The sequence below is a fragment of the Phoca vitulina genome, unplaced genomic scaffold (genome assembly GCF_004348235.1).
Source record: "Phoca vitulina isolate PV1807 unplaced genomic scaffold, GSC_HSeal_1.0 scaffold116, whole genome shotgun sequence".
Classification (NCBI taxonomy): Eukaryota; Metazoa; Chordata; class Mammalia; order Carnivora; family Phocidae; genus Phoca; species Phoca vitulina.
In genome coordinates, this window is record NW_022589819.1 from 155043 (window position 1) to 172919 (window position 17877).

At 55.0% G+C, this 17877-nt stretch overlaps 5 protein-coding genes across 7 annotated transcripts; 3 read left to right on the top strand and 2 right to left on the bottom strand.

Moving 5' to 3' along the window:
• The first annotated feature begins 297 nt into the window (after positions 1-297).
• Positions 298-1242, top strand: LTA (lymphotoxin alpha). Its single transcript, XM_032398418.1, has 3 exons — positions 298-393; positions 480-585; positions 830-1242. Exons 1-3 carry the CDS (start codon positions 298-300, stop codon positions 1240-1242), a joined length of 615 nt encoding a protein of 204 aa, XP_032254309.1.
• Positions 1243-3118: 1876 nt separating this feature from the next.
• TNF (tumor necrosis factor) lies at positions 3119-5198 on the top strand. Its single transcript, XM_032398490.1, has 4 exons — positions 3119-3565; positions 4066-4111; positions 4299-4346; positions 4641-5198. Exons 1-4 carry the CDS (start codon positions 3380-3382, stop codon positions 5060-5062), a joined length of 702 nt encoding a protein of 233 aa, XP_032254381.1. The 5' UTR covers positions 3119-3379; the 3' UTR covers positions 5063-5198.
• Positions 5199-8428: 3230 nt separating this feature from the next.
• Positions 8429-11236, bottom strand: LTB (lymphotoxin beta). Of its 2 annotated transcripts, XM_032398524.1 has the most exons (4): positions 10028-11236; positions 9561-9612; positions 9324-9395; positions 8429-8900 (listed from the first exon to the last, which is right to left on the bottom strand). In XM_032398524.1, exons 1-4 carry the CDS (start codon positions 10190-10192, stop codon positions 8446-8448), a joined length of 744 nt encoding a protein of 247 aa, XP_032254415.1. In that variant the 5' UTR covers positions 10193-11236; the 3' UTR covers positions 8429-8445. The 2 variants fall into 2 exon arrangements, with proteins under 2 accessions (XP_032254415.1, XP_032254416.1); XM_032398525.1 differs by lacking the exons at positions 8429-8900; positions 9561-9612 and having other exon boundaries at positions 9242-9395.
• A 2330-nt stretch (positions 11237-13566) lies between these two features.
• LST1 (leukocyte specific transcript 1) lies at positions 13567-16595 on the top strand. 2 transcript variants are annotated; one of them, XR_004298603.1, is made up of 5 exons: positions 13567-13638; positions 14016-14118; positions 14368-14390; positions 14865-15144; positions 16558-16595. XR_004298603.1 is itself a non-coding variant. In XM_032398526.1 (4 exons), the coding sequence occupies exons 1-4, from the start codon at positions 13612-13614 to the stop codon at positions 14997-14999; spliced, it is 288 nt and encodes a 95-aa protein (XP_032254417.1). In that variant the 5' UTR covers positions 13567-13611; the 3' UTR covers positions 15000-15757. The 2 variants fall into 2 exon arrangements, 1 of the variants encoding a protein (XP_032254417.1); XM_032398526.1 differs by lacking the exon at positions 16558-16595 and having other exon boundaries at positions 14865-15757.
• Positions 15739-17851, bottom strand: NCR3 (natural cytotoxicity triggering receptor 3). Its single transcript, XM_032398462.1, has 3 exons — positions 17809-17851; positions 16022-16402; positions 15739-15883 (listed from the first exon to the last, which is right to left on the bottom strand). Exons 1-3 carry the CDS (start codon positions 17849-17851, stop codon positions 15759-15761), a joined length of 549 nt encoding a protein of 182 aa, XP_032254353.1. The 3' UTR covers positions 15739-15758.
• Positions 17852-17877: the final 26 nt, after the last annotated feature.

Genomic DNA, 17877 nt, shown 5'->3' on the forward strand with positions numbered 1-17877 from the left:
GGCCTCGGTGGGTTCCGAGCGGTTTGTTCCCCTCTCTCGGAGTCTTCATCAGCCAGTCTTTGTTCTCTCTGTCTCTGTCACACGTTCTCTGTTTCTGCCACGATCCCTCTCTGTTCCCTTCTCGTGTCTGTTTCTCTTTCTGTGCCCCCCTGCTCACATTGGGGTTTTCCGGCCTGCACCTTGTCCCCTTCTCTCCTCTGTGGCCCTGGCTCTCCCGTGGCTGTCTCCGCGGGCAGGAGGCCCGTCACCGCCCCGGCCCCGCCCCGCTCACTGTCTCTCTCCCCGCAGGTTCTCCCCATGACACCACCTGGACGGCTCTACCTCCTGAGGGTGTGCAGCGCCCCCCTCCTCCTCCTTCTGGGGCTGCTGCTGGCCCTGCCGCCTGAGGCCCAGGTGAGGCAGCAGGAGAATGGGGGCTGCAGGGGTGGCCCCGCCAAACTTTGGGCCCTAGAGCCATGCTCCACCCTCTTGTCCCCTAGGGGCTTCCTGGTGTGGGCAGCTCACCCTCAGCTGCCCGGACTGCCTACCAGCACCCTCAGAAGCACTTCGCACCAGGCACCCTCAAACCTGCTGCTCATCTTATTGGTAAACCTCACCTGGCTGCCCGGACATGTCACCCCCAGCTCTCCTCCTACACCCCCTTCAAGGGACCAAGCATCTCTTGCACCTCTCCCCCCACCCCCCCCCACCCCCCAGAACAGAGGTATCCCACTCCCATCTGTCCTCCCAGCCATCCCCCAGGAACTCGGCCCAACACCTACATCCTCAGGGATTAAGAGTGCTGACCCCCAGGTTCTCAACCTCTCCCATCCCTTCTGGCTCTTCCTAGGAGACCCCAGCACCCAGAACTCACTACGCTGGAGAGCAAACACGGATCGTGCCTTCCTCCGCCATGGCTTCTCTTTGAGCAACAATTCCCTCCTGGTCCCCACCAGTGGCCTCTACTTTGTCTACTCCCAGGTGGTCTTCTCTGGGGAAGGCTGCTTCCCCAAGGCCACCCCCACCCCTCTCTACCTGGCCCATGAGGTCCAGCTCTTCTCCTCCCAGTACCCCTTCCACGTGCCTCTCCTCAGCGCTCAGAAGTCCGTGTGCCCAGGGCCACAGGGACCTTGGGTGCGCTCCGTGTACCAGGGAGCTGTGTTCCTGCTCACCCAGGGAGATCAGCTCTCCACTCACACAGATGGCGTCTCCCACCTACTCCTCAGCCCCAGTAGTGTCTTCTTTGGAGCCTTTGCTCTGTAGAAAAATCCAGAAAGAAAAATAATTGGTTTCAAGACCTTCTCCCCATTTTGCCTCCATTCTGACCACTTCAAGGGTCACCGCACCTCTCTTTTGATCCTTCCAATAGCCTCAAGTCTCCCCTGCTCGTGTTACCTGGCGCTTCCAAAGAAGGAATTCTAGGCACCCCAGGGGACCGTACCTCCTTTCAGCAAAACCCAATGCTAGGCTGAGGATTTCAAGTCTGCCTAGAAATTCCTGCCCAGAGCTCTTCATCTGTCCTTCCATCAAAGGAGGACCTAGCCCTGGACATGGAGGGGTCAGACACCGGGAGGAGCTTGGGAGGATGACAGAGAGGCAGGGGAGGGGGAATTATTTATGCAGGGAAAAACTTAAATTATTTATTTATGGAGGATAGAGGGAAGGGAATAACAGAGGGCCACCAGAAGAGAGAGAAATATGCCCAAGAGATGAAGAGCAAGAGAACATCGGCATAAGGATAACACAGTGAATGAGAAGACAAGTGGGGCTGAGACACCGGGGAGCTCTAGAAGGAAGCAAAAGACTCTTCAGATCCAGCCACTGCTTGACTAAACACCCCATGAGGAGACATCTGCACCTTCGATGAAGCCCAATAAACCTCTTTTCTCTGAAATACTGTCTATGTCTGTCTGTCTGTCTGGGAGGGGAGAATTTCCCAGGTCTCTAAGAAACGGAAGGAGGACAGGGGCCTCAGAAGAGACAGGAACTGTGGACTACAAGGAGATGAAGGGGCCTTAGGAGCTCTGGGGAAATGTGGCGGAATCACAGGGGTGAGGCAGCCAGACCACAGCAGGGAAACCAAAGGATAAGCTGGGAAGAAAAAGGTAAAATGGGGGTCCAAGATCTGGAGGAGTGGAAGTCAGGGGACCACTGGCAAATATGGCCACGTGTAGAGAGGCTCTGAGGAATGGGGGTTACAGGAGTCCTCTGGGGAGAAGTGACCACACCAAAGGGTGTTCGGGACTATGGGGGTGGACATGGGGACCCTCTGGAAGAATGGAGTGGGAGACCCCCAAGGCTGGGGGGCTGGGGAATACAGGAGACGTTTCAGGAGACACGGTCACACAGAGGGGCTCTGAGGGCTAGGGCTATCTCCAGCAATCTGGAGGGCACTAGAGTTCTTTGGGATACATGGCTACACACAGGGGCTCTGACAGATGGGGCCTTCATGCAAAACTCAGGGCCTCAGATTCCCTTGGAAGCCAAGACTGAAACCAACACTGCTGAGTCCCTGGTCAGAATGAAAGGAGAAGGCCTGCCCTCATGGGGTTCGTGAATTCCCAAGGTTGCTTTCGCTCCCACTGGGGCTGTCCCAAGCGTGTCCCTGCCATTTACCGCCCCCTCCCCAGCCCTTTCAGAGACCCCATCCACATCCCGCGCCTCAAGCTCCCTTCTCTCAAGCTCCTTTTTCCCCCAGGGACCCAAACACATGTCTCAGGACCCAGCATAGTTTCCCCCCCACCTTTTCTCCCCATCAAGGCGATGGCTTTCTGAAGCCCCTCCCACGTCTAGCTCTACACCTACCTAAGTCCAGTCTGGAAATCAGAGGAAAACAGGCCACAGACCTGAGCCTCAAAAAAAAAAAAAGAAAAAAAGAGGGAATGGGAATTGGGGGCAGAGGGAAACTGGGGTCCAGCCTCCAGGGTCCTACATACACCGCAGTAACTGGCCCAGCAAGCCCCCCTCAGAATCCGAGCGGGGAGGGTAGGAAGTATCCCTGATGCCTGGGTGTCCCCAACTTTCCAAACCCCCGCCCCCGCGATGGAGAAGAAACCGAGACAGAAGGTGTAGGGCCCACTACCGCTTCCTCCAGATGAGCTCATGGGTTTCTCCACCAAGGAAGTTTTCCGCTGGTTGAATGAGAGCCTTTCCCCGCCCTCTTCTCACCCCATGGGTATATAAATGCAGCTGTTTGCACACCCAGCCAGCAGAAGCTCCCTCAGCGAGGACACCAGGGCACCAGCCAGGAGAGAGAGAAGCAACTGCAGACCCCCTGGAAATAACCTCTCAGACGACACACCCCCAGACAAGCAGCCAGGCGATTCTCTCCCTCTAATACACACTGCCCCAGGGCTCTACCATCTCCCAGCTGGACCCGAGCCCCTCTGGGAAGAACGCCATGAGCACTGAAAGCATGATCCGGGACGTGGAGCTGGCCGAGGAGGCACTCCCTAAGAAGGCAGGGGGCCCCCAGGGCTCCAGAAGGTTCTTGTGCCTCAGCCTCGTCTCCTTCCTCCTCGTTGCAGGAGCCACCACGCTCTTCTGCCTGCTGCACTTCGGAGTGATCGGCCCCCAGAGGGAAGAGGTGAGTGCCCCACCAGACTCGGCTCATTCTCGGGGGTTCGGGGAAAGAGGTGTGCTGATGGGGACCGGTGAGAGAGAAAACGTGGAGAAAGATGGGGAGGCAGAAAGAGACATGGAGAGAGATGGGGGAAGAGAGAGGGAGGGAGCCCACAGAAGGTGCTCACTGAATGCTTCTTGAATGAACGAATGAGCCCGCAGACATATGGAAAGAGAGATGTGTGGAGAGATGTGGAGAGAGAGATGGGAACAGAACAAGTGATATGAATAAAGATGGTGAGACAGAAAGATGTGGACGATATGAGAGAGAGATAAGGAGAGATGTGAGGAAAGAGATAAGGAAAGATGAAGATGGGGTGTCCGGCTCGTGGAGGACACTCAGTGAGAGTGCTGGGGGATGACTGAATGGTGAGAGAAAACTAGAGCATGAGCTACAGAAGCAGCCTGGCTGTTTCTCGTTCAGGGGCGACTTGCTCTGATGCTAAACCTCCTTCTCTCCAACAGCTCCCAGATGGCCTCCAACTAATCAACCCTCTGGCCCAGACAGTCAGTAAGTGTCTCCAAAGCCTTTCTCCTGATTCTGGGCTTGGGTGGGGGTGGGGGTTGGTCCTGGGATAGCAGCAGTGCGGGAAATTCAGGGTTTTGGTTTGAGGGGAGAAGGCATGGAGGTCAAAGCAGCAGGATCTTTCCCAGGAAGCTTAAGGGTCTCACCTTTGTCTTTCTTCTTTCCTCCTCAGAATCATCTTCTCGAACTCCAAGTGACAAGCCTGTGGCTCATGTTGTAGGTAAGAGCTCTGAGGATTCAGCGGGGGGCAGTGAAGCTGATAGGGTGTGGGGGGATAGGATGTGGGGGCTGAACTCAGGCTGAGGGGAGACAGACCTTGGATGGTATGAGAAGGACTCGCTGGCCTTGAGGGGGATACTCAGAACCTCGTGGCCAGATGGGATGTGGGAAGACCGACAGAGGGGACAGGAACCGGATGTGGGGGGGTGGGCAGAACTTGAGGGCCAGGATGTGGAGAGTGGAACTGACAGGGTCACACTGACTCACGCCTCCCTCCTTCTCTCCTTCCCTCCAGCAAACCCCGAAGCTGAGGGGCAGCTCCAGTGGCTGAGCCGGCGTGCCAATGCCCTCCTGGCCAATGGTGTGGAGCTGACAGATAACCAGCTAATAGTGCCATCAGACGGGCTGTACCTCATCTACTCCCAGGTCCTCTTCAAGGGCCAAGGATGCCCTTCCACCCATGTGCTCCTCACCCACACCATCAGCCGCTTCGCCGTCTCCTACCAGACCAAGGTCAACCTCCTCTCTGCCATCAAGAGCCCTTGCCAAAGGGAGACCCCAGAGGGGACTGAGGCCAAGCCCTGGTACGAGCCCATCTACCTGGGAGGGGTCTTCCAACTGGAGAAGGGTGATCGACTCAGCGCTGAGATCAACCTGCCTGACTATCTCGACTTTGCCGAGTCCGGGCAGGTCTACTTTGGAATCATTGCCCTGTGAGGGGGCGGGACGTCCATCCTTGCCCACCTCAACCCCTTTATTATCTACTCCCTCTGACCCCCCTCATCCCCTTCTGGCTTAGAAAGAGAATTAGGGGCTCAGGGCTGGGCCCCAAGCTTAGAACTTTAAACAACAACACTTAGAAACCTAAGATCCAGGGATGTGTGACCCGGACACTGGAGCATTGGCCCCTACCAAGAATGCAAACTGGGGCTTCCAGCGCTCACTGGAGATCTCAGGTTTGGATCCCTGAACGCAACCTGGAACACTTGGAATATGAGGGTCAGGGAACCTTTAGTTCTGGCTAGAACACTTCAGAACATCCCTTGAGAAGATCTCACCTAGAACCTGACATGAGTGGACCTCAGGGGTCCCTTTCTTTAAATGTTTCCAGACTCTTCCTGAGAAGGAAAGCCCAGCCCCTCCCACATGGGGCCAGCTCTATTTATGTTTGCACTTGTGATTATTTATTATTTATTTATTATTTATTTATTTACTGATGAATGTGTATTTATTTGGGAGGTTGGGGTGTCCTGGGAGACCAAATGTAGGGGCTGCCTTGGCTCAGACATGTTTTCTGTGAAAACGGAGCTGAACTCTAAGGCTGTTCCCACCTGGCCTCCTGGCCTCTGTGCCTCCTTTTGCTTACGTTTTTCAAAAATATTTATCTGATCCAGTTATCTAAATAATGCTGATTTGGTGACTGACTGTCGCTACATCGCTGAACCTCTGCTCCCCAGGGGAGTTATGTCTGTAACCGCCCTACTGGTCAGTGGCGAGAAATAAAATGTGCTTAAAAAAGAAACAGGGTCTCTTTCTTGGAATTAATTCTGCATCTTCCTCTCCTTGGGGGTGGGAGGCCACTCCCTAAAGTCCTCTCTCTACAAGCCTGAACCTAGGGCACCTGGGTGGCTCAGTGGGCATCTGACTCTTGATTTTGGCTCAGGTCATGATCTCAGGCTGGTGGGATGGAGCCCCCAAGTCTCAGCTGGGAGTCTGCTTCTCTCCCTCTCTCTCTGCCCCTCCCTCGGCTCACTCGCACGTGCACGCTCTCTCTCTCAAATAGATGAATATATCTTAAAAATAAAAAAATCCCTGAACCCATAAAATAAATACAAATAAAAGTTAAAAAAAAAAAAAGATCCCTGAACACAGTTCCCACTCGGGGGACTACTGGGGCTCAGGAGACCCTGCATATAACAAAGCCCGGGCAAATAGGCCCTTCCCCCAGGAAACTGGAGCCTGAACCTAATTACCTCTCCCTCAGGGCATGGGAATTTCCGACTCTGGGAATTCCAATGGGGAAGTCCTGCACCTCAAGTGCTCAGGTGAGATTTCCTGCTGTTCCTGCTGTTGCAGCCTGCAAGAGAGAGTCTGGGAAGGGCCACATTCTCAGGCACCTGAATCACAGCCAAAGGACTTCCAGACCTTTGGGCGTCAGGGCTCCAAATTGCCGGATCCCAGGCCCCCCCAGCAGCCCTAACTGTACAGCCTGAGTCAGTTACTGAGCCTCGTCTCCCCATGAAGACACGCCCACCCCCCCGCATACGGGGCCACGAGAGAATAGAAGGCCGAAGCTACATCAGAGCACCCAGCATAGCACTTGGCAGAGTAAGCACTCAGTGAACTCTGACTTTCTTCCTTTGTCCAGCCACCAGCCGTTCTATCTGCTTCCGTCTCTCAGTGAGTGGAATTGAAGAGACGAAAGAAAATTTAAAACCAGGAATAGGATGCGAGTGAAGGACTCATAAGCCAGCTCTCATATACGTTCTTGGTGAATGATGAGGGGAGGGTCATGAGCTAGATGGGCTGGAAAGAGAAAAGCACCCTCTCTCCTCAGGAAAGTTCTTCTGGACACAGAGTCACACACAAATATGGAGTCAGAAATGAAGACCCAGGGACGCCTGAGTGGCTCAGTTGGTTAAGGTCTGCCTTTGGCTCAGGTCATGATCCCAGGGTCCTGGGATCGAGCCCCGCAACAGGCTCTCCGCTCAGCGGGAAGCCTGCTTCTCCCTCTGCCCCTGCTTGTGTTCCCTCTCTCACTGTCTCTCTCTGTCAAATAAATAAATAAATAAATAAAATCTTTAAAAAAAAAAAAAAAAGGGGGTGCCTGGGTGGCTCAGTTGGTTAAGCAACTGCGTTCAGCTCAGGTCATGATCCTGGAGTTCCGGGATCGAGTCCCACATCAGGCTCCCTGCTCAGCATGGGGTCTGCTTCTCCCTCTGACCCTCCTCCCTCTCATGCTCTCTGTCTCTCATTCTCTCTCTCGCAAATAAATAAAATCTTAAAAAAATAAAAAAATAATAAAATAAATAATAAAATAAAATAAAAAAAGAAAAGAAAAGAAATGAAGACCCAGAGAGTGGGAGTCCCCCCCGGGTTCAGAAGTTGGGCTTTCCTTCCTGCCAGGCTGCTGGGCAGGGGAAAAATTGTGTGGTATGCCGCAGGGGTGGGATGACCCACTGGGGTGACCTAGATAGGGCCTTGGGTCCTCTCTGCCTCCCTCAGCCTGGAGCTGAAAGTCGGTCATGGGGTGCTTGGGGTGAGGGGGCTGCTGTTACTCACCCTTGGGCCCCCACACTTGCCAACGTGCGGAAAGCGGACCCGAGGGGTGAACAAGGGGTGAAGACTTTCCATCTCACCCTGCATAGGGCCAAGGGCCCCAGACTTTCTCCCTCTCCTCCCCAGCTTCGCCCTGGTGTCCCAGGCCCTATCTTTTGGCCTCCTCCCTCACACCCAATGAGCTGTGTGTTCTTCCTTGGAGGACAGTGGACTGTGGGATAGTGGCTAAAGGGGCTTTCAGGCAGCCAGGCAGGCAGCAGGGAAGAAGTGCTAGGCCCTCAGGGCCTTATTCCTTCTCCCCAGCCTGGTTCCTCAGAACAGGGCTGGCCTTCCCCGTCAGGATTCCTGTCACTGATGGGAGGGACCCAAGAGAAAAGAATGCAGGTAGAGTCTGGTGAGGACTCGGAGGATCTGCGAAGAAGGAGGCTTGGAGATGCTTTGGGGTTTGAGGGGATCCCCTTCTTCCACCTTCCCACTGGGCTAATGCTGGGGCAAGTTCATTCAGAGATAGGAGGTGGGTGGGAAACCAGCAGATCTTCTCAGAGGGCAGAGGCCATAGGAAGTGGTGTGAATTGTTTCGAGCAACCAGAATTAGAGACTATGTAACGGCCCCTTGCGTACCCACCCTGAATCAAGACATGTGAGCACCTGGACGCCCGTGTTCGGCAGCACTAAAGCTTTACATTCTTTATTTTCTTCAGCCTCGCAATCAGTTTGCAGTCTCCTGCATTTTCCCCACTGCCACGGGGTCCCTGGAGTCTGGGTCCCCACTATCTGGGCTGAGTCACACGTCCCTACCAGGCAGTCGTTGATCCCCGCCCTCACCCCACCATCACCGCCCCGAAGAAGGTCTTCCCTCTCCTGTAGTCCACCATATCGGGGTGACTGATGTTGACGTACACCCTCTCGCCCCTCCGGAGCTGCACCAGGCCGCCGAAGCCCACACTCGTGTACCAGAGGGGCCCGTACTCGCGCGTCCGGGCCGGGTCCAAGACCGGGGTGACGGTCTCCGCGCCCTCGAGCAGCAGCTCGGGCGTCCCCGGCCCATAGGCGCCCCCCGCCCGGTAGAGCCGGCTGCGCAGCGTGACCGAGCGGTCCGACAGGGCCCCGCCGGCAGGGGGCGCCCGGCCCCGGTAGCCGACGTGACAGTAGAGGTAGTAGAGGCCGTCCTGCGGGAGCGCCAGCCCCTCGGCGCCCGAGAACTGCGTCCCGCTCCTCAGAAACGCCTCTTCTTTCTTCGCCTCCCAGCCTAGCCCCTGCCCCTTCGTCCAAGCGCCTGCGGAGAAACGGGGGCCCGTCGGCGCTCGGGAAGCCGATCCTGGAGGAAGGATCCAGGCCCGGGACTTCCGAGAGGGTGAGTAGGAGGGAGAGTGGGGGCTCTTAACCCCCTGCAGGAGCCGAGCCGGGGGCGGGGCGAGGGCGCGCGGCGCCCCCTCTGCAGTGATTTGGGGGACGGGACCAAGGGCACCCGAGTGTTGGGTGCGGAGCGCGGCGGTGGGGCGGTGGGGAGATCCAGGCGGGGTTTTGACAGCTCCAGGAGGGAAGCAAGAAGATGGATTGCGGGAGGAGCGGAAGGTGGGCCCTTTAGGGACCAGAGGTGGTGAAGCAGGTCGGAAACCGAGCCCTGCAATGACAGAGCAAAGGGACTCTAACTGTGGGCAGCAGCGCCGGTCCCTTGGACTACCTATGAGATCCTTACCTATGAGGTGGGCGGCTGGGAGCCTGGAGCTGAAATCTGTTTCTGCCTCCTCCTCTGGCAGCTCCTGTGACCCTGGAAGGGGGGAAGAGTCCACTATTGAGGGCCAGGGCGGCCTTCCATGCATGGTCCCCCTGAGAAGACAGGGCGCCATGGCGGGATTCCCGGGGATGCAGATGGATGGGAGCTGGGCATTCCTGAAGGGCTGGAGCAGGGGAGGGGGAGATGGTCTGCTCTTACCCAATCGTTGCTGGGCCTGGGCCTGTGCCCCCGGGTCAGTCGTCCCTGTTACCTGGGTGGGTGGGGTCACAGTGCCCAGAGTTCAGTGTTGGCTGATGCCCACCCCACCCCTCCCAACGCAGACCCAAGCTCCAGGCCTGGGGTCTTTCCTACCAGTCCCACCCCCAACACACATCTCCCTGGGAGGGAGAGCAAGCGAGGCACATGTACTCAGAGACGGGGGCTGAGTATGTCTTGGGAAGAGGCAAAGAGACAGCCAGACAACCAGGAAGGAGCTTGGAGCTTTCAGGACACAACAGCATCACGGGAAGAGTGGAAAGAGGACCAGCAAAGAGGCAGACAAGGCATCCCCACCAGGGACAGCCAAGCCAACTGAGCAGGATGAGACAAGAGAGCCGCAGGCGTAGCTAGAGGTAAGTGAGCATCAGCAGCACGCAACCCCGGCAGGGCTGGCTGCAGCTACTCACCAGTCCTTGTCCCTGCTCCTGGGGCACCAAGGCCAGCACAGCCAGGACAGTGATAGGCACAGCCAGCAGCAGGGTCACCAGGGAAGTGGCTCCCGCCACAGCCAGCAGGAGGCAGCCCTTCCCCTGGGGCCTCCTACCCCGGCCCTCTAGCCCCAGTGCCCCCATTGAGACTGAGCCAGGACCAGGGCAGGGGGGCTTTCATACCTCAGGGGTGGGGCCACCCCCTCCCCATAGACCCACACACCTGGCTGGGACTTTCCACACACCCCTGCTCCCCTCACCCAGCTTCCTGTTTACCCAGAGCTGGGGTGGGGCAGCTGGATGCCCGGGTTCTCTGAACTGGGGAAGAAGTTGGGGTGAAGTGACAGGCTTGTAGGGTAGAGCTGGAGGGAGCCTTAGAGATCTGGTTCAGCAGGGAGGGAAACTGAGGCCCAGGGAGGGAAGGTAGCTTACAGAGAGTCAGGCAGCAGAACGGCGCGAGGAGAACACCGCACACCAGATTTCCAGGGCGGTCTGCATTCTTCTACACTCCAGTGGTGGGTGCTGGGAAGGAGGGCTCTGTCCACGTCCCTGAGGTCAAGGGCTGGAATAGGACAAGAACTGAGGTCTTGAGAGATGGATATCCAGGTCCTTGAGAAGAACTTATGCCAGCACTAGACCAAATCTCCTCCTTCCATTCCCTCATTCACCCCTAACCCCCAGAGCTTGGTGAGAAGCAGAGTTAAGCCAGTCCACAGAAATAGCAGCTGAAAGGGGCCTCAGCCTCCCCACTGACTGTTGACTCACTGAGGAGGGATGGAAATGAGCATTACCTCCCTTGCTCCACAGAGGGTAGATGGGAGAGCAATAGGGCACTGCCCCACCCTCAAAGAGCTTGCTGTCTAGAGTGAGCCCCATCCATTTAGCAGGTGCTGACTACATGTTTAGGAATAAATGAAGGAAGGACAAATGAATGAATGAGGAAGCAAAACAGAGCAGCAACAAATGGTATGGTAGACAGTGCAGTGGGAGGAAAGACCAGGTCCAAGGAAGTTGGAGGTGGTCTCAGATCATGTCCCCTTCTTGATGACATCTCTGTGATTAGGTATTAATAATAATAATATAGCTATTATACAAATAGCACTTAGCGAGTGCTTGCCACTGATCAACACACTTTATATATAATAATTCTTTTAATCCTGACAAAAACCCTAAGAAGAAACTGAGGCACAGAGAGGTTAAGGAACTTATAGAAGGCCACACAGGAGTGGCAGAGTCAGGATTTGAACCCAGGCGGTCTGGCTCCAGAGCCTTGACCACAAGACAGTTTAAAAAAAAAAAACAAAAAACCCTGAGTACTGACTTCAGATTTGTGCATTTTAATGTATGTAAATCTTGCCTTCCTCAAAAAAGAAATGGGGAAACAAAAGCTGGACTCGAGTCACCGATAAGCATGGTAAGAGGTTTAGGGGTAAAATGTGTACTGATGTTTGCAACTTTGAAAGGTATCCAAAAAATGAGATAGATTGATAGGTATGTGATAAAGCAAATATAGAAAACTGTCCATTTTAGAATGTAGGTGGTAGGGATATATTCACTGTAAAATTATTTCAATTTTGTTCTGTTTGAACATTTTAATAATAAAATGTGTGAAAAAAACCAAAACCGTGAATATTGTCCTGCTGTCCAACACGGGGAACATTGTAGCTGGGGGGAGAGAGAAGAAATGCCAGAAAGTTTCTGAATTTGAAGAAGGAAATGCAAATGCATATGGACCCAGGCACAGATACCCTCCTTACCTCCTGCCCCCACATGAGCTCCCCAGTCTTCACTCTCTGTAAGGACTGGGTGTGCAATCTTCCAGCACCCATCTCCCTCTCTATCTCAGTGCCACTAAGAGGCCTTCATCCAGGTCTCTGTCCAGAAGGTCTCGGATCACTGCCCTTATTTGTGTGCCCAACATCAGAATGCTGCCTCCTACAGGCAGTCCACCGAGATTGCCCCCATTCTTTCCCAACACCAACTTGTCACCAGCTTTCTGTCCTAGACTATCAACAGTACTCATATACTCCTGTACATCTATCTAGCCTAGCTGCCTCTGATTCTTTTCATTAATCACTCAAGTGCCCTGCTAGATACAGCCCCAGAACGCCAGGCAAGTTTCCCCAAATCTACCAGAGCTCCTACTCTGATGTGGGAGCCTGGGTGTGTGTCTACACGTACACATTGGGATCATGAGCTCTCAGCGGATGCACTGTGAGGGGTAATTGGGGAAAAATTAATCAGGGAAGGTACCTAGAGGAGGTATACCCTCACTGACTACTTGCAGAATCAATAGGATGGCTGGAGCTGTGGGGGATTATAGGCTTAGTTACAGTCCCAGGAGTCTGAAAGAAAAGATGTTGTAACCCTAACCTTCAAAGCCTAACTTCCTCTCCTGATGAAGCTAGGGAGGCATCCAGACTAGGGGAGACGTTAAAGCCAGAGGAGGGGCTAGAATGTTTGAAGTGGCAACACCTCTCCACCCAGGCAGCTCCGGCCAGTCTGGAGTCTGTCTACCCACAGGCCACAGGCTCTGGATAAGCTGGGAGAGAGCAGGAGCCCTGGTGGGGAAAAACGGGGCAGGGAGAGGCAGTCACGCCCTGCAGTGAAGTGAAGCTAAGATGACGAAAGAGAGTATGGCTTTGGGGTTCCCTGAGCCCTGGAAGCATCTGCTGTCCAGCCTCTGTCTCTGCTCCCAAAGAATTAAATACAATCCACTTCTGCCTCCACTTCCCCTCATGGCGATCACAGGTCCTCCTCTCCACCTGTTTCTGCTCCCCAACCCACCCCCACACACACCCCAGCATTCCTCTTGAGCCCAGGAGGGTCCCAGTTTCCGGACCCTGGTCAGTGCAGCTGGCTCTGGCAGCATGAAGTCGGCAACCCCCCTCTTTGCCCTCAAACAGGAACCAGTGGTTGCAGAGCAGGAAGTGCCTGAGGGGAAGTTATGGGGCCCAGACACTCCTCCATGCCCCACTTCAGCCCCAGCAGTATCTGTCCGTGGGAAGTGGCTCCCCACACCAGCCACATAGGGCCCTGCTCCCCAGAGCGGCTCTGGGCCGAGGGAGCGGCCCCAGCTGCCGGGTAGCTCCCTGTGTTTCACTGGTCCACACACACACCACCAGAAACCCTGGTTTCTCCTCCTCCGTCAGCCCCTCACCAGAACCTAGAACTACCCAGTGCTGGAGAGGTCCCCATGAACCACCTAGTCAGCCTAAGGCAGAGGAAAAGGGGTGTGCTCTGGAGCTCTGGGGTTCCAGGCCAGCTCTGCCACTTCTAGGCTGAACCTTCTTGTAAGAGTCTCGACTCGAGTCTCAGATTCCTCACCAGGGAAAAGGGCACCATAATACCCTATGTTGTGAGGATTAGCAATGACAAAGGGAAAGTGCCCAGGTCAGGGTTGGCACATCAGTGGGGCTCCTCAGCCCTGGAACAGTTGTAACAGAGGGCCCCGCACTTTACAGATGAGGAACTTGAGGCACGTGACTTGGCCCAGGCCATTTAGCCTAGCAGAGCAGGGCTAGGTTTCCTGACCTCCAGGTCAGTCTTCAGTGCTTGACCTAATGGCAGCTTGTAAGGAATGGACAGAGGTAAGGTAACCCACTGCACAAGGAGGGTGGAGGGTATGCAGGGAACAGAGGATAGAAAGCAGTATATGTGCATTCTTGAGTAGATGGCTAGGGGACAACTAGTGCGGGTGGGCAAGGGACCTCATGGGGAGACCCAGAGACAGCACGGATGGCAGTGGGAAGCCTCTGAGGGGTGAGTGAGGTAACCGGTGAGAGATGGGCACCTCTGGTAGGAGGTGAGGTAACCCGATCTGGGGTGAAGAATCTGAGTATGTTTTTCTGCCTCTAAAACTGTTGGAGAGCAGGGCTGAGATACCCACGGAGGCTGAGATAACCAGGAGGATGGGGTGAGCCGAAGGGAGAAATGGGTCCCTGATACCTACCCCTTTTCCCTGCAGGGTCTATGCCCTTACCTATATGGCGGGAGCTTGGGGCTGGGGGGGCTCCTGCTCCTGGCTGTGGTCATTGTGTCCGCCTGTCTGTGTCGGCTCCATCGGAAAGGTGAGCCCCATCGCCCACAGCAGTGCCCCGGGTCGCCCCCACCCACACCCTTTCCTACTGCTTTCCCAGAAGTGCCCGTCAGTTCCCACCCGCCCTGGGAGAGGAGGGGGGGAGAGAGGAGCCGAGAGTATCCAAAGAGGGAGACTGGGGTTTTGGCCATGGGAACCACAAAGATGTCAGCAAGTGAGGAAACACCCTCTGGGGTGGGGGGAGTGGGGGGGGGCTGCTGAGCTTCTTCTTTTCTTCCAGTGAGGAGGCTGGAGAGGAGCTGGGTGAGTCTGGGGGCCGGGAAGCAGGTGATGGGGGCAAGAGGAGGCTGAGGGCTGAGGCAGGTGGAGGCAAGAGAAGCGAGGGAAAGCGGGAGGGGGGCGGGGAGGGCATGAGAGAGCTGGAGAGGCAGAGATAAAAGAGGCAGAGAGAGAGAAGTAAGAATGAGAAGAGCAGAGAGAAATGGTGTAGAGAAAGGAAAAGGGAATAAGACAGAAAGGAGAGAGAGGAAGAAACTAGAGAGACAGAGAGAACGAGAGAGACGCAGGGCAAGAGAAAGAGAGGGAGAATAAGAACAACAGAGGCCCAGGGAGAAGAGGCAACGAGAGAAGAGAGCAGGGGCTCGGGCGGGCAGAGACAGAGGGCGGGGGCGCTGAGGAGGCAGTGAGGTACAGGGGGGTGGGCAGCAGCCTGTGGGAAGGACCGGGGGCGGGGGCTCCTCTGGCGACCTCCCAGCAGCACCTTCTCCCTGGCCCCAGGCCCAGCTCTCGGAGCAAGAGCTCCACTATGCATCTCTGCTGCCCATGCCCTGGAGGGAGAGGCCTGACCTCAGCCACGGGGAAGGTGCCAAGGAGGACCCCAGCACCGAATATGCCTGCATTGCCAAGAACTAAGCCCCCGGAGCTCCCCCAGACGCCTCCCGGAACCCAGGTGGACCCTGTGGCCCACCCAGTAAAAACCATGTCCTGCCAGCTTCTGTATCTCAGGCTTCTCAGTCCAACTCAGCTCCGTCCCATTCAGCAAGGCCACCATCAAAACGTAAGCGACTTATCTTCCCACCCGTTCTGGGGTCGAGTAGTGATTTCTCAGGGGAAGAAGGGTGTTGAGGGACCCAAGTTCCCCTGAAGGCCAGAAAGAGTACACGCGTGGGCCTGGCTGGAATGAGGAGTTGACATGTAGGACTCATCAGATCTGATACTCCCCATTTCTCAGGAGAATCCGCCTCAGCCTCCTGTACCCCAGAAAGGTGGAGGTGCTGAGCCCTGGGATGATGATGGGAGGGGGCTCCAGGCACGGTTACCGGGAAGCTCGCTCCTTGGACCTTTCCAGGCCAGGCTTGGTAGAAGAGAGAGTTAAGAGTCGGGGGACCCCAGAGAGGGGCATATTGGGGTACCTGGATAATGGAAAAGGAAACACATGAGACTCATAAGAAGGCATTAGTGGCGGGGCAGAGGAGGATTTATTGGGGTCTCCTGAAGACAGTTGGATGCCTGGGGTCTGGAATCACTCATCAGCGGCATCTAAGAAGTGGCAGCATGTTCCCAGGTGACGGTGGCCTGCAGGAGAGACCACGGGAGCTGCTCGGCGGGCGCCGCAGCCCTCCTCCGGCGGCTCTCTGTCTCCCCCTCCTCCAGCTCTCTTCCACCACTGCCCTAGCCCCCTTCCTTACATTTGCCTTGGTAATAGATGGTGCTGCCCATGGCCACACAGATAAAGCTGAAGGCATAGAATCCAGCCCGAAGGAGGAGGACTGTGCTGGCCCCTAGCCGAGGAGGTCCTGCATGGGGGTGGTAGAAGGAAGAGGCGAAGGGGGGACCTAAGGAAGAAGCAGGCACAGGCCCAGGGAGGGACAGAGAGCAGGGGGCCTCAGGGAAAGACTCCCAACTTCCAGGAAGAGTGGGGTCTCCCATCTCACCTTTCTCTACCACCAGCAGAGTCCCATTCCCCGTCCCAACACCTAGGCCCAGCACCTCCACCCTGCACACATAGACTCCAGCGTCACAGTGTTGGGTGTCCCAGATGTGCAGCTCGGCCTGATGGTCATAGAGGAAACGGGAAGAGGGAAGAGGGGCCAGGCGGCCCCTGAACTCTGGGGTCCCATTCCTCACTTCCTTCTCTGGGGCCACCTTGTCCCGGTACCACGTGACAGAGCCAATGGCCAATTTCCCTCGGCTGGCATTGAAGGAGCAGGGCAAGAAGGCAGCGGTGCCCTCCTGGGTACGAATCTCCGGGGGCTGGAACACCCAGAGAGCACAGGATCCTGGCAGGCAAAGAGAAGACCCAGAAAAACACCTCTCTGGTTACAATATAGAGAAAGGACAAGAGAGTTTGCAGTAGAATATCCCAGCTGTGTCCCCACCCACAGAGGACCCAGAGGATCAAGCACTTTGCTACCCCATGAAACCCCTTGCTCTCCACCAGCCTCATTTCTTAACATTGTTTATTAAATAGTTTTTCAGGGCACCTGGGTGGCTCAGTCGTTAAGCGTCTGCCTTCAGCTCAGGTCATGATCCCAGGGTCCTAGGATCAAGCCCCGCATCGGGCTCCCTGCTCCGCGGGAAGCCTGCTTCTCCATCTCCCTCTCCCCCTGCTTATGTTCCCTCTCCCGCTGTCTCTCTCTGTCAAATAAAGAAATAAAATCTTTAAAAAAATAAAAAATAAATAGTTTTTCAAATCCTTTCCTATACCAACACTCATCCTCACCCCATCCCATCACTGTCCAGCCACATTCACTAGTAATGTCTTGCTGAAACTTAACCTGTCCCATTGAAATTGGAGCTCATTAATGAATGTGGCTGCCTAGCTAACTAATAATTAACTATACTATTCCAGGTATTATTTTCATACCAATGGCATACCGTATACAGTACACCACCCTTGCTACTTTGTTTTTTGTTAAAGAGCATTATTAACTAATAAAGTCTTCAGGTGAAGACATAGCAATAATTGATTGAAATCCCTCTTTAACTCAACCAAATGGATGAATTAAAGCAATTCGTAAAATCTCCAATTAGATTCTCTAGTTCGTGAAATTTACCTGCCATTCTTCTATTTCAGTGGTTCTCAAGCTTGAGAGCACATCGGAATCACCTGGAGTGTCTGCTAAGACAGATTCCTGGGCCCGACCCTACTCGGGTTTAGAGTTGGGCCTGAGAATTTGCCCCAGGTTCCCAGCTGATGCTAAAGCTGTGGGTCTGGAGTCCACACTGCATTTAGTTCATGGATATGGCTGATAGTTAACGTCCCTCAGTTAATTAAAATCAGTTTCACTGAGAAACTTCCCTCAGAGTTAATTAGGTCTCCCAAACTCCTAATTACATCTAGACCCTAGATAATAAGCCTTGTTTAATAGGCTTATTAAGCTCATCAAATTAAAATTGACCCCTTCAAAAAAAAATTTCACCTCTTCCTCCCTTCAAGCTCTTTATACTGGTTCTTCAACTCTATCTTACTAGGATGGTGGCTGAGAAGAAAGGACCGCTGGGACGGAAGCTGGGGCGTGACCCTCCCAGTGGGCAACAAAAGAGGAGAAATGGAGGGAATTGTGAACTGGGGGTGTCCACATTGCTTCAGCTTCCAGAGGACCCCACCCGCTCCCACTCTCCTTTCTGGGCCACTCCCCTCAGGCCTCAATGTCAGCCTCCCCCATCCTCACTCCTCCCGGCCCCACACCCTCAGGGTTCTGGGAGAAAGCCCTCTCACCTGGATGGACCATGATAAAGATGAGCAATAGCATCCGGGTCATGTCAGAGGGTGTTCCAGTTGACAAAG